The sequence below is a fragment of the Mobula birostris genome, chromosome 4 (assembly GCF_030028105.1).
Source record: "Mobula birostris isolate sMobBir1 chromosome 4, sMobBir1.hap1, whole genome shotgun sequence".
NCBI classification, from domain to species: Eukaryota; Metazoa; Chordata; class Chondrichthyes; order Myliobatiformes; family Myliobatidae; genus Mobula; species Mobula birostris.
This window is the reverse complement of record NC_092373.1, coordinates 120,635,132-120,649,827: the sequence shown is the minus strand read 5'-3', so window position 1 is coordinate 120,649,827 and position 14,696 is coordinate 120,635,132. Positions and strand designations below refer to the sequence as shown.

The window sequence follows — 14,696 nt, the reverse complement described above, 5'->3', positions numbered from 1 at the left end:
TCAAAAGTAGAATAGTTGTTGAAATCAGACATGCCTACAACCATTCTCAAACGCCTAATAGAGCTTGTTTTCCTGCATTGTCACCTACACCTTTCTTTTTGGAGAAATGTCAACCACTCATTTTGAATGGTTAATAGAGAATGCCAGAAGCATTATAATTATTAAACATTCTTCCATGAGACAGAATCAAGTTATTGTCTGCTACTAAATTGAAGGTGCAAATGAGGATATTTCTGTTTTGTTTTACTGTGGTTTAAATTACCATTGTTATTTGCTAATAAAATACATGAAGTGTATCTATTTTTATTGGTATTTCTGGAATTTGATTTGCAATTAGCGGCCTTTAATTTTCAGTAATTCATTAGCAAAATGGCAAAAAAAAGTTGTAACTATCATAAATTTGACAGAGCAAAAGTTTGTCTTTGATAGCTTACACTAAATGTGCAATATCCTAATAGCTACAATTTGCATTCTGTTCTGAAATTTGGTTTCAGTGAAGAGAACAGATGTGAATTTTGTACATCAATTTAATTTTGTACATCAGATTGTGTTAACTACAGTGGAATGCAAACATTTGGGCACCCCGGTCAAAATTTCTGTTACTGTGAATAGCTAAGCGAGTAAAAGATGAACTGATTTCCAAAAGGCATAAAGATAAAGATGACACATTTCTTTAATATTTTTAAGCAAGAAATCTTTTTTATTTCCATCTTTTACAGTTTCAAAATAACAAAAAGGGAAAAGGGCCCAAAGCAAAAGTTTGGGCACCCTGCATGGCAGTACTTGGTAACATCCCCTTTGGCAAGTATCACAGCATGTAAACGCTCTCTGTAGACAGCTAAGAGACCTTCAAGTCTTGTTTGGGGGACTTTTGCCCATTCTTCCTTGCAAAAGGCTTCTAGTTCTGTGAGATTCTTGAGCCGTCTGCATGCACTGCTCTTTTGAGGTCTATCCACAGATTTTCAATGATGCTTACGTCAGGGGGCTGTGAGGGCCATGGCAAAACCTTCAGCTTGCACCTCTTGAGGTAGACCATTATGGATTTTGAGGTGTGTTTAGGATCATTATCCTATTGTAGAGGCCACCCGCTTTTCGTGTTTGGCTTTTTTACAGACGGTGTGATGTTTGCTTCCAGAATTTGCTGGTATTTAATTGAATTCATTCTTCACTCTACCAGTGAAATGTTCCCTGTGCCACTGGCTGCAACACAAGCCCAAAGCATAATCGATCCACCCCCGTGCTTAACAGTTGGAGAGGGGTTCTCTTCATGAAATTCTGCACCCCTTTTTCTCCAAAAATTCTATTTTAACTTAATCAGTCCACAGGACTTGTTTCCAAAATGTATCAGGCTTGTTTAGATGTTCCTTTGAACCTTTTGAATAGAACCTTTTGGCCACAATAAGTAAAGGTATGCTACAAAAAGCGTTTACAAGCTGTGATACTTGCCAAAGGGGGTGTTACCAAGTACTGCCATGCAGGGTGCCCAAACCTTTACTTCAAGTCCTTCTCCTTTTTTGTTATTTCGAAACTTTAAAAGATGGAAATAAAAAAGTTTTCTTGCTTAAAATATTAAAGAAATGTGTCATCTCTAACTTTATGCCTTTTTGGGAATCAGTTCATCTTTTACTCACTTAGCTATTCACAGTAACAGAAATTTTGACCGGGGTGCCCAAACTTTTGCATGCCACTGTATAAAACTGCACTAATTACCAGCTTTATACATACTTCGAAAAAATTTACCTTTCCCGTTGATACCAAGCCATCACTTACCTGATCATTCACATATTACATGCGAATGAATTCACCCACCATTGATAAAAGGATGTGCTACATTTTCAAAAGCCATATGATCCCCTTAATTTTTCATCAGTGCAGTGAAACAAAGATCTTAATAACTGAAAAGACAAATGATTAAATTAATAATTCTTATACAGCTTTCCTAAGTATCCTGCTACTCTTTAAGGGATGTTTTATAAACCAGTTATTTGCCACTAATAAAAATAAAAATCCTATTCCCTCCTATTATAGATGTGTTCTAGCTAAAGGAAGGGTGAAATGCTGAAGCCTGGCGATAAACACACATGGCATTGCTCCCACCCTGGACATTTGCTCGTCTACCCCTCCCTTTGAACAGAAGATACAAAAGCTTGAAAGCATGTATTACCAAACAGAAGAACAGCTTTTATCTCGCTGTTATAAGACAATTGAATGGATATATGATTAGACCTCTCAGTATACTTCATCATGGCCTTGCACTTTATCGTCTGCCTGCACTACTCTTTCTGTGTATTGGCACACTCTACTCTGCATTCTTTTGTTGTTCTTCCCTTATATTACTGTTGAAATGTTCTGTATTGACTAAATGCAAAACAAAGTTTTTCAGTCTATCTCCGTATATAGAAACATAGAAACATAGAAAATAGGTGCAGGAGTAGGCCATTCGGCCCTTCGAGCCTGCACCGCCATTTATTATGATCATGGCTGATCATCCAACTCAGAACCCCGCCCCAGCCTTCCCTCCATACCCCCTGACCCCCGTAGCCACAAGGGCCATATCTAACTCCCTCTTAAATATAGCCAATGAACTGGCCTCAACTGTTTCCTGTGGCAGAGAATTCCACAGATTCACCACCCTCTGCGTGAAGAAGTTTTTCCTAATCTCGGTCCTAAAAGGCTTCCCCTCTATCCTCAAACCATGACCCCTCGTTCTGGACTTCCCCAACATCGGGAACAATCTTCCCGCATCTAGCCTGTCCAATCCCTTTAGGATCTTATACGTTTCAATCAGATCCCCTTCAATCTTCTAAATTCCAACGAGTACAAGCCCAGTTCATCCAGTCTTTCTTCATATGAAAGTCCTGCCATCCCAGGAATCAATCTGGTGAACCTTCTCTGTACTCCCTCTAAGGCAAGGATGTCCTTCCTCAGATTAGGGGACCAAAACTGCACACAATACTCCAGGTGTGGTCTCACCAAGGCCTTGTACAACTGCAGTAGTACCTCCCTGCTCCTGTACTCAAATCCTCTCGCTATAAATGCCAGCATACCATTCGCCTTTTTCACCGCCTGCTGTACCTGCATGCCCACTTTCAATGACTGGTGTATAATGACACCCAGGTCTCGTTGCACCTCCCCTTTTCCTAATCGGCCACCATGCAGATAATAATCTGTTTTCCTATTTTTGCCACCAAAGTGGATAACTTCACATTTATCCACATTAAATTGCATCTGCCATGAATTTGCCCACTCACCCAACCTATCCAAGTCACCCTGCATCCTCTTAGCATCCTCCTCACAGCTAACACTGCCGCCCAGCTTCGTGTCATCCGCAAACTTGGAGATGCTGCATTTAATTCCCTCATCCAAGTCATTAATATATATTGTAAACAACTGGGGTCCCAGCACTGAGCCTTGCGGTACCCCACTAGTCACCGCCTGCCATTCTGAAAAGGTCCCGTTTATTCCCACTCTTTGCTTCCTGTCTGCTAACCAACTCTCCAGCCACACCAATACCTTACCCCCAATACCGTGTGCTTTAAGTTTGCACACTAATCTCCTGTGTGGGACCTTGTCAAAAGCCTTCTGAAAATCCAAATATACCACATCCACTGGTTCTCCCCTATCCACTCTACTAGTTACATCCTCAAAAAATTCTATGAGATTCGTCACACATGATTTTCCTTTCACAAATCCATGCTGACTTTGTCCAATCATTTCACCGCTTTCCAAATGTGCTGTTATCACATCCTTGATAACTGACTCCAGCAGTTTCCCCACCACCGACGTTAGGCTAACCGGTCTATAATCCCCCGGTTTCTCTCTCCCTCCTTTTTTAAAAAGTGGAGTTACATTAGCCACCCTCCAATCCTCAGGAACTAGTCCAGAATCTAATGAGTTTTGAAAAATTATCACTAATGCATCCACTATTTCTTGGGCTACTTCCTTAAGCACCCTGGGATGCAGACCATCTGGCCCTGGGGATTTATCTGCCTTCAATCCCTTCAATTTACCTAACACCACTTCCCTACTAACATGTATTTCGCTCACTTGTTCTCAGGGTTGAAAGGCAGGGACAATTTGCAGTGACTGACTAATCTGCCATTCATATGTTTTGGAATGTAGTAAGAAACTGGAAGAAGCCCATGTGACCATATATGTGACGATAGTAGACCAACCTGCCAATTAAACACTATATGGAATATAACAGTCCCTAGCACAGGCTCAGCAGTATGTTTCCAGAACTTCATGAGTTACATTATAAAGAGAATACACATTCTCTGTGATTCTTTTTCAAAATTTATGTTCAGTTGTTGAAATGGTTATGAAACTTTGCAAACAGCAGCTCCTAGTTTAATTTTAAAGGAACAGAAATCAAATAGATTTTTGGGTTGTGTTGTGCAGATGTGTGGCTGTTGTAATGAGTCATTAGGTCATTATCTGTGTGATAGCTGCTCTCTATCCCTATCTGAATCGATACCTTAACCCAGAAATTAGATTTCAGCTGCATTTACTCCAAAGGTAGCACGGTGGCACAACTAGTAGAACTTGTGTGCTGTCTGTACAGAGTTTGCAGGTTCTGGTTGTAGAGTTCTGGGCTTCTTCCAGTTTCTTGCTACATTCCAAAACATATGAATGGCAGATTAGTCAGTCACTGTAAATTGTCCCTGCCTTTCAACCCTGAGAACAAGTGAGGGGCAAAATCTAAGAGAGGTTGGTAAACTATGGGGAAAGTAACAATGGTATTAATGTAGGATTCGTGTAAATGGGTGGCTGATGATCTGTCCATTCTTGCTAAGCCAAAGGGCCTCTTTCCATGCTAAATCCCTATGATTCAATAACTTTGAATTTTAAATAGAACATTACCTGGGTGCTCACTCACTTCTGTTGTTCAGATAAAATGAAATCAATTTTGTATATCTTTTCACAATCCCAAGATGTCCCCAAGACAATTCAATACTTTTGGAATGTATTCATGGTGTAAAACAGGAAACCTTAGCCAATTTGCATAGAACAAACTTTCCTAAGTGGCAGTATGATGATGACCTGATAATTCAATGTTATTGATGCTGGTGGAAGACACATTTTTTGTTCTCCAAAGTTAATACTGTCATTATAATGTAAGCTTCACACACTCAGTCTTTCACCACTGTAACCATATAGTATTTTGGTGGTCATGTTTTTGTAAATTTGTTCTTTAAAAATGGCAAAGATGGTAAACCTACCTTAATTTTGCTTGTTTTCCCTCCTGGATACTCCTTCTCATCCAAGGCTAACCATCGCTGCATGAACTTCATTACAACTGGATCATCATAATCAACAATTTGAAATCCAGACACATTGGCTCCACCGTATTGAATTTTTGACAAGTCTCCATCTGTAAATCCCTGCAGAAGGTAATAAGTGTCATTGGCGATATCATTATCTTCCTACCTATCAAATATTACTGTGTTACTCTGCAGGAAATTAATATACACCATTCCTAAAACAATTAACCCTACCAAGTTCAATTCATCATCAGTGGCATTGGTGTTAATAAGGTTTTGTATTTGTTGAAAATTTAAACGTCAGAGGTATTTCAGAAGTTACTCAGAGTGCTATTGCTCTGATCATGATATAGTTGTACTCTACAGTCCCAATCCTCCACCTATTGTCACTATACTAGTCATGTTTATATTTTCATTTAAACTTCCTGTATTTTTAACCAGCATCTTACTGCATCCTTAACCCAAATGTTCCTATCTAACTGTGGGTTCACTGGGTGTGATTGCTAGAATAATAAACTACTCACAATGAGCCATATTTTCTATACAAACGAATATAACAGCTGCAGACTACTCATGAAATGGTTTAGGGAGAAAATAAACAAAAAAATGTGACTGTGGGGGGCTCAAGGTATTGGGGAAGATAAATAGACTGATTTTCTTTTAGATGTTCCCTTGAAACTCATTACTAGGCTCCAAGACCTAGCCCTCAGTACCTCCCTGTGCATCTCAATCCTCGATTTCCTCACTGGTAGTCCCCAATTAGTATGGGAGGTGACAACATCTCCTCCACACTCACCAACAGCGTCGGGGCAGCACAGGTGAACCACAGGGCTGTGATTTTCTCACTTTATACTTATGATTATCTATCAAGCTTCAAATTCCTTGGTGTCCACACTTCCGAGGATCTCACCTGGTCCCTGAACTCCTCAATCCTGATCAAAAAGGCACAACAGTGCCTTTATTTCCTGCAAAGCATCAGGAAAGCTCACCTCCGTCCCAGGATACTGATGGACTTTTACCACGGTACCATTGAGAGCATACTCATCAACTGCATCTCAGTGTGGTATGGCAATTGTCCCGTATTGGACCGCAAAGCACTCTAGTCGGTGGTGAAAACTTCCCAGTGGATTATCGCTACCCAATTGCCCACCATTGAGAACATCTATCATAAACGCTGCCTGGGCAGGGCGAAAAACATTATCAGGGATGCATCTCACCCTAACCATGGACTTTTTACTCTCCTCCCATCCGGTAGGCGCTACAGGAGCCTCCGCTCCCACACCAGCAGGCACAGGAAGAGCTTCTTCCCTGAGGCTGTGACCCTGCTGAACCTCACATCACAGTGCTAAGCAGTATTGCACCCATATTGTACTGTCTCAGTACTTATATATTTGTGTGCTGTAATACTTACTTCTTATTCGCAGTTATTTTGTAAATAATACTATTCTTTTGCACGTCTGGTCAGATGTTAATTGCATTTCATTAGCTTTGTATCTGTACTCGGCACAATAACAATAAAGTTGAATTTAATCTAATCTAATCTGATGACTGTATGGCTACATACAGCTCCAATGCAGTGCTTAACTTTCCTGATGACACCACTGTTGTCAGACAAATCAAAGATTGCGATAAATCAGTATATAGAAAGGAGACGGAAAATCTGGGTGAGTGGTGACACAGCAACCTTCCACTCCATCTCAGCAAAACCAAAGAGATGACTATAGACTGTAGGAGAAAGGAGCCAGAGTCCACCAGCCAGTCTTCATGAGGAGAATGGAGGTGGAGAGCCTCAGTGGCTTTATATTCCTTAACATCAACCTATCAGTGGATCTCTCCTGGGACCAACAAATGCACGCCATCCAAAGAAGACACCCAGCACCCTTACTTCTTAGAATTTGCATAGATTTGGCATGTCACCAAAAGCTTTTGACAAAATTCTATAGCTGCACAGTGGAGAGTATCCTGACTGGTTGCATCACAGCCTGGTATGGAATTAAAGACTCTCACTATGCAGGCCACACCCTCTTTTTGCAAATACCATTGGGCAGGAGGTGCAGAAGCCGATATTCAACACTACTGGGTTCAGGAAGAGTTATCACCCTACAGCCAACGGGCTCCTGAACAGGCATGGATAACCAGTGTTACCACTACTCTGAACCAACTCAACAACCTACAGATTCACCTTCAACGACTCTTGACACCCCTTGCTCTCAGCATTATTTTGATTTTTACAGTTTGCCTTCTTTTGCACATTGCTTGTTAGTTACATTTTGTTTATGTATAGTTTTTCATAAAATACTATTGCATTTCTTCTTTCCTCTAAATGCCTGAAAGAAATGAATCTCAAGGTAATATATACATCATTTGATAATGAAGTTACATTGAACTTTAAAATCACTTTCTCTCTTTGTCTGGCTCTCAACCTACAAATATATAGTAAGGTTGTTTAAGTGACAAACAATCTGCTGGAGGAATTCTGTAGGTCAAGCGGCATTTGTGGGAGGAAAGGAACTGCTGATATTTTGGGTTGAACCCTGCATCAGGACTGTGTGAGTCCTGGTTCAGGCTTCCAAACCAAAACGTCTATGATTCCTTTCCTCCCAGAGCTGCTGCTTGACCATAGAGTACTTCCAGCAGGTTTTTTGTTACCCCACATTCCAGCATCTACAGCCCCCCGTGTCTTCAGGGTGATCTGAGTTTAGCTTTGGAGCAAGCTACTGTACTTCTTGCAGACAGAAGATACCTAAAGATCTAAAGTTGGAAATAAGTTGACAGGAAGTGAGATCCCATACAGGCAGATCAACTGAGGCCATGAAAGCAATAGTGTGCAGAATTAGTACTTACAAGATTTTCTGCAAAGAAGGGAAGCATCCTGTCTTAGATGTGCAGATATGCTGAAGAGACAACTTTCCTATTCATAGGACACAGAACAGTAAACCACAGGTGCAGACCCTTGCCCACCATGTCTATGTGGAACACAATACCGAATTCAACCAAACTCTCCTCGTCACTGCACTCCAGTCTTGGAGTGCCTACACTGGGGCCCTAAACTCTGAAAGAGCTCAATATTCCAGTTCTAACTTCCCTGTCTCTTGCCATTCACAGTTAGTTGTTGCTGACAACAATAGCAAAGCCAATCTGAGTTTGCACAATGAGATTGAGGCCTGTTTGTCCCAAAGATTAAACTGGGTGGTATTAATTTGCAGTAGTTTTCCCAAACTTGTAAGACTTCCTCCTTAGCTCAAGTAATGTTGTTTATTGGTACATAAGCCATTATACTAAAACCTCACAAAACACTTGAAAAGTTAGTTTGCATACTCATGACACCCTTCACCTTGCCATCATTACCGCTGCACTGTATTCTGCAGCAAGACTTGGTCACAGCGAGACCTACTGTATCTCTCCGTCTGATTCCTAATTGTTCCACAACTGAAACTGGTACTCAAGAGAATTCCTGTAGTATAGTGTTGTGGTTCACATGGTGGACAAAAATTTTCTGTTTTCCGAGAGAAAATACTTGAAGAAACTAATCCACAATCAGATAATTTCTCTTCTCAACCAATAATCAGTTTGGGTCATTGTTGATGGTGTCTGTCTCTTACTCTGCCTCCTAAATATACATTCTACCCATTTCTCCTTCTTAGAGCCCTCGGGCAGCATTTAATTTTTCTAGCTATAGCTATAGCATATACCATCTGATCTAAAATAGCTTCTGAATCTGTATGTCACTGAATGCATCAAGTTGCTTCGCAGCTTCCATATTCATTGTGCAGCCTCAAAATAATTAACTGAGGACGTATTTGCTTTGTGCTCTGTTCATGCATGCTTTCTCCTTAAATGTTAGTTTCCTTATGGGATCCGCGTAAGGCACAACTCATGATCTGCATGAAAGTAATCCACAAGTTAGATCTGATTTGGGAGAACACACCAAGCTTCTGATTTCTTAAGTGATTACTCAGCACTAATCTAGAATTAATTGATGTGCCGCAGCCCATATAGGCTATGACTAATCTACACCCGGATGTCTATACGCCCAGAGAGCAAGCACTGTGGTCACTTGGTAATAAATGAACCTGACTAGCCTCTTCCAGGTGATAAACCTCCCGATTCAACATTAAACTGGGGACCAGACAGCAAAACATAACATTTTTAATGGTGGGAAATCAGCAAACACAGGTGGCTCGCCTATCACTAGTTAAGCCACAAAATAATAGGAGAAATTAGCATTTTCTCCCATTCCTTGAACCTTCATTGGTGCAAAGATGTGCAATAGGGTTTAGTATTAGTAACAGTAATGCATTTAGCAGAGCTCATAGGTAAACTTGAAATAGTGGGTTGGATTGCATTAGTTCCTACCTGCCTCCCCGCTTGAACTTGCAATGACCCTGCGGTTAAACTAACCTCGTGCAGTCATGATGCTCGCAGTGACCCTGAGGCTTCATTGACACGCTGTGCAGTGAAGCCCTGGTCAGCACAACGTGAGGCCTCCCCTTGATGTCCACTTAACAGCTCATGCTCTCAAACGTCTTTTCACTGTTTCCAAATGTCACTGATGCTCAGAGGTATTTGGAAACAGTTGAAAAATAAAACTTAGATAACTAATCAAATTGAAGACAAGAGTAAATCATTACTTAAAACACATTAAACTGTTTTTATTTAATTAAAAGCACAAGTACAATGTTAAATAAGGAAAAACTCTCTTAAGCTTTTCTAAAATGGTCTGTATCCTTGAAATATATTGACTTCTCCTAGGTGTATCCACGACGTTACTATAAAGCTGAGACACAAAGCATGTGCAGTCCCTCAGCTCAGCAAAATACACAAAGGGATGCACAGTTCCATAGTAGGTCAGCACATTGTTGCAAAGGGCTTTGCTGGCAGCTGGTGGCTCCAGAAAGTGGGGTTCGATCCTGATCTTGGGTGCTGTCCATATGAAGACAGGGTGACCTCACTGTGACTGCATGGATTCTCCTCTGTTGCTCCAAGTTCCTCCATCGTACCAACCACATTCTGGTTGGTAGGTAGTAGATCACTATAAGTTGTCCCTGGTGTAGCTGGCAAGCAGGAGAGTTAGGGGAGATAAGTTGATGGCGATGTGAGAGCAAAAGAAATGGGATTTGTATAGGTTAGCAAAAATGTACTGGGTCAAGAGGCCTGCTTCCATCCTGTATAGCTGAATAATGTCCTTGGATTCAATGCTGATTCAATGCCGATCTTACTAATTAAAGTGCCAAGGAAGACTGACGTCATCAAGGTGGGTGCAGAGGGTGAGCAAGTGTTCAGCGCCATCTACCAGCCTCTTGCTCGCTGCTGCCAGAGTTTGTGTGCGATGGTCTCTCTCTCCCCTTCTTGTTTGCTACTCCTGAAAGACGGTCGTTGTGTTGAGTGATCCTCTCTCTCTATCTCTCCCCGGAGCCAGAGCAAAGTTTAATCAGCGCGGTTTGTGGATTGTGGACTCTAATCCACATTTATGATGTGTTTTAGTTTCTGGCCACTTCTTTTTTTTGGGTGATTTTTGAATGGAGGCTGTCTGCAGATAAAGCTCACTTAGCTGTACTGAAATATGCCTTTTAGTTTTGTGTTTTATATTCTGTGTTTTTGCTCATCTTCTTGTTGCTGTTTGCATAATTGGTTTTCTAGCAGGTGGGGGGAGGAAGGGTGGTGGGGGGGTTGATGTTTTCTCTTTGAATGGGGTCCATGGTTCTTTGTTTTGTGACTGTCTGTGGGGAAGACTTTGAATCAGTCAGAACCTATAATCGCTGTCCATTTTGGGAGGGCTTCAAACCCTGGTTAAGCATCAACACACGGTTAGTCAACAATTAGCTGTGATCCCCTCTTTATATGGAAGTGCAAACTATAATATTTCATTTCACTAACATTGAAAGTTTCTATAATTAATTTTAAGCATGAACAGGAATGCTATTTTTTAAACTCAGAAAAACAAATGACTATCCAAATAGATGTTTTATTTCCACTGAATGGAAATCTGTACTGGAAGGACAAAGCCGTAAGATATGCACTTTGTAATGTTAATTATGAGGTGAAAGTGGATAAGACTTCCAAGCACAAAGAGCCTGTTTCTATGCTGTATAATTCCTTGATGCATTTAGAAGTTGAAGAAGAAAATATCAGTTTTGAATACTTTGAAGATGATTACCAAATTTCTCATTTTAATTCTGACTGCTGTTACATTTTTGCAATTTGAAAGATATGTTCTAAGACTGTAGATGCTGGAAGCTGGAGAGTGAAAACACAAACAGCAGGAGAAAATCAGCAGGTGGAGCAGCATCTGTGGAGGGAGAGGAATTTTGGATATTCTGAGTTGAAACCCTGCATCAGGACTAGAATGGAGAGGGAAGACAGCTATTATAAAGAGGAGAGGGTGGGATGAGGCAACAGATGGTAGGTGATAGATGGACCAAAGAGGGGAGAAGTATGAGGAGTAGATAGAGCCAAGTGAGAGAGGGAGGGGTTTGAAGTTTGGAGTTTGGAGCCAGGGGAAGTTGGAGGCACACAAGGCAAAAAGGCAAATGGAACCAGGAGGCCGAAGTGGATCAGAAGGAAGAAGGGAGCAGGGAACACAGAGGTAATTGATGTTTTATATTTATTTCCTGTGTTGCCCACGGTCTCTGATCCATCTCCAATCCTCTCATTTGTGCTGCCCTTCCCACACTCCCTCAATCCAGCCCTCCATCCATGTTCCTCACACCCTTCCTATCGTTGATCAATCCACTCACCCACCAAATCCCTTCCACTTTCTGGTTTCATCTGCCCTTCATTTCTCTCTTTCAACAGTTTCCATGGTCACCTCCTTTCTTAACATACTCCAGCATGAGTGAACTTTATGTCCCCTTTCACCCCCCTCCAGCCTATGTGTCTACCTTCACCCTCTCCCTCCCACATCTGGCTCTCTTTCCTCATCATCCCTCACCCCTCCTTGATCCACCCATCTCCTACCAGTCCCCCTCTCAGCCCTTCTCCTCTCCTCTTTATACTGCTTATCTTTCCTCTTCACTCTCAGTCCTGATGCAGGATTTCAACCCAGACCCTTCACAGTTCCTTTCCCGGCAGATGCTGCTCAACTTGAATTCCTCTGGCAGTTTGATTTGTCTAAAGTAATAGTCTAGACTGTGAAAGTGATCCATTTAATAACATTGATGATTCATTTGTAGTTCCAACTCAAAAGGTGAATTCTAAACAAAAATGGAAAGAATTAATTACAGCTTGTACTTCTTGAAGTCATTCAGGAGCCATTTCAAATTATTACACAAAACTGAAAGTACTCTCAATGGGGCACTTTAACCTCAAGAGAATTTCATATTGTAAATACCCATAACGAGTGTGTGCACTTCAGTAGCTGGGCATTACACAAACAATATAAACAGAAAATGTTTGCTGACTTTAATATGGTTCGGTAAGACATTTTGATCTTAATAGGTAAAATAATATCTTTAAATTTTCTTGGATTTTTTTTGACTCACTAGGATTCTGTACTATTTCTTTGAAGTCAGTATTTAGACCTACATTTCCCTCAAGCAATCTGGACCAACGATAAATAAGCAAAGCTACAAAACAATTACTTTCACAGAGTTAAGTACAAGCATGGTAGGACAAGAAGACCCAGGTTTACAGAATATTTTAATTTTTCTGTCCTTTGACATACTATACCGTAAGATTCTAGCACATTATGTTGGATACCTACCAAATTAGCAAGAATGTAATGATATCCTTTAACATGTTTGCCGATTGTTATGACCTATGATGAAGAAATTCAGAAATTAATTTGTTTTGAAAACACTTAATACTGAAGAGCAAATTACTGAAAGCGAAATGAAACTCCAACCAATACATTTTTTTTCAAACATAAAAATTACAATAATAAACAATTTAACATTGTATTTATTGCCCAGATTTTCTGTGGGATTGGCTGATTAATGAGTTGTATATGAGATGAGTAGATTTGGGATGGGGTTGAGGACACGATAATAAGGATTAGAAGGTTTTACATTTTCAGCAGGAAGTTGATGAACAAAATTATGAACTGCAGAGTGTATGGGTATCCTGAGGTAATGACTCACCTCCTGATATCCAAAGCCTTTGTAAAATTTGGGAGCCCATGTAAAGAGTGTGAAGAACTTGCCTGGATTAGTGCAGATCCAGCAATACCAAATAATATCAATAGACTCCTCTACATCGGAAACATCCTTTCCACATCTACTCTGTCTAGGCCTTTCAACATTTGAAATGTTTCAATGAAATCCCCCCTCATCCTTCCAAATTCCAACGAGTACAGACCTAGAGCCATCAAACATTCTTTATATGATAACCCTTTCATTCCCAGATGCATCCTTGTGAACCTGGCGTGAACCCTCTCCAATGCCAGCACATCTTTTCTTAGATAAGGAGCCAAAAACGGTTCACAATACTCCAGGTGAGGTGTCACCAGTGCCTTTTAAAGCCTGAGCTTTTGTATTCTAGACCTCTTGAAATGAATGCCAAAATGGCATTTGCCTTCCTTACCATTGACTCTACCTGCAAGTTAACCTTTAGCGTGTTCTGGACAAGGACTCCTGATTCCCTTTGCATCTCAGAATTTGGATTTTCTCCCCATTTAGAAAATAGTTTGCACATTTATTTCTACTACTAAAGTGCACGACAATGCATTTTCCAAAGATTGTATTTCATGTGCCACTCTCTTGCCAATTCTCCTAACCTAAGTCCTCCTGCATCCTACCTGTTTCCTCAACAGTAGCTGCCCCTCCACCAATCTTCGTATCATCTGCAAACTTGGCAACAAAGCCATCTATTCCATCATCTAAATCATTGATATACAGCATAAGAAGAAGCAGTCCCAACACCAACCTCTGCGGAACACCACTAGTCACTGGCAGCCAACCAGAAAAGGACCATTTTATTCCCACTAGCTGCCTCCTACCAATTAGCCAATGCTCTGACCATGCTAGTAACTTTCCTGTAATACCATGGGCTCTTAACTTGGTAAGCAAACTCATGTGTGGCACATTGTCAAAGGCCTTTTGAAAGTCCAAATATACAACAGCCACTGCATCCCTTTTATCTACCCTACATGTCATCTCCTCAAAGAATGTGAGACGTCGGGCTGTGCAGCGCGGCAGATTTAAAAGGAACAGAGCCTCATAGAGCGGGCAGCGGAGTTTGCGGGCTGTGGAGTGAGCCGGGAGCAGAGTGAAGACTTAAGGGCTTCGGCTCAACGGGCTTAGGCAGAAACAGGCGAGGCGAGGGAGGTTTGGCATTCATTTTCTGTTGTTATTTGAGGAGAGGGGCAGTATGAGTGTGAGGGCAGTTTGCTGTTCTCGGTGTCGGATGTGGGAGGCCCTGGAGTCTACAAGCCTCCCGGACGTCTACATCTGCGCCAAGTGCATCGAGATGCAGCTCCTTAGGGACCGCGTTACG

At 41.2% G+C, this 14,696-nt stretch overlaps 1 protein-coding gene across 9 annotated transcripts in view; it reads right to left on the bottom strand.

Annotated features, from left to right (window-relative positions):
- gria2b (glutamate receptor, ionotropic, AMPA 2b) overlaps window positions 1-14,696 on the bottom strand; it is a 140,992-nt gene that overhangs the window by 43,689 nt on the left and 82,607 nt on the right. For all 9 annotated transcript variants that reach the window (XM_072255987.1, XM_072255988.1, XM_072255980.1 and 6 more), the window contains 2 exons: window positions 12,967-13,020; window positions 5,223-5,384 (listed from right to left, as the gene is read on the bottom strand). In XM_072255987.1, coding sequence (XP_072112088.1) covers window positions 5,223-5,384; window positions 12,967-13,020 — 216 coding nt within the window. The remainder of the gene's footprint in view (window positions 1-5,222; window positions 5,385-12,966; window positions 13,021-14,696) is intronic.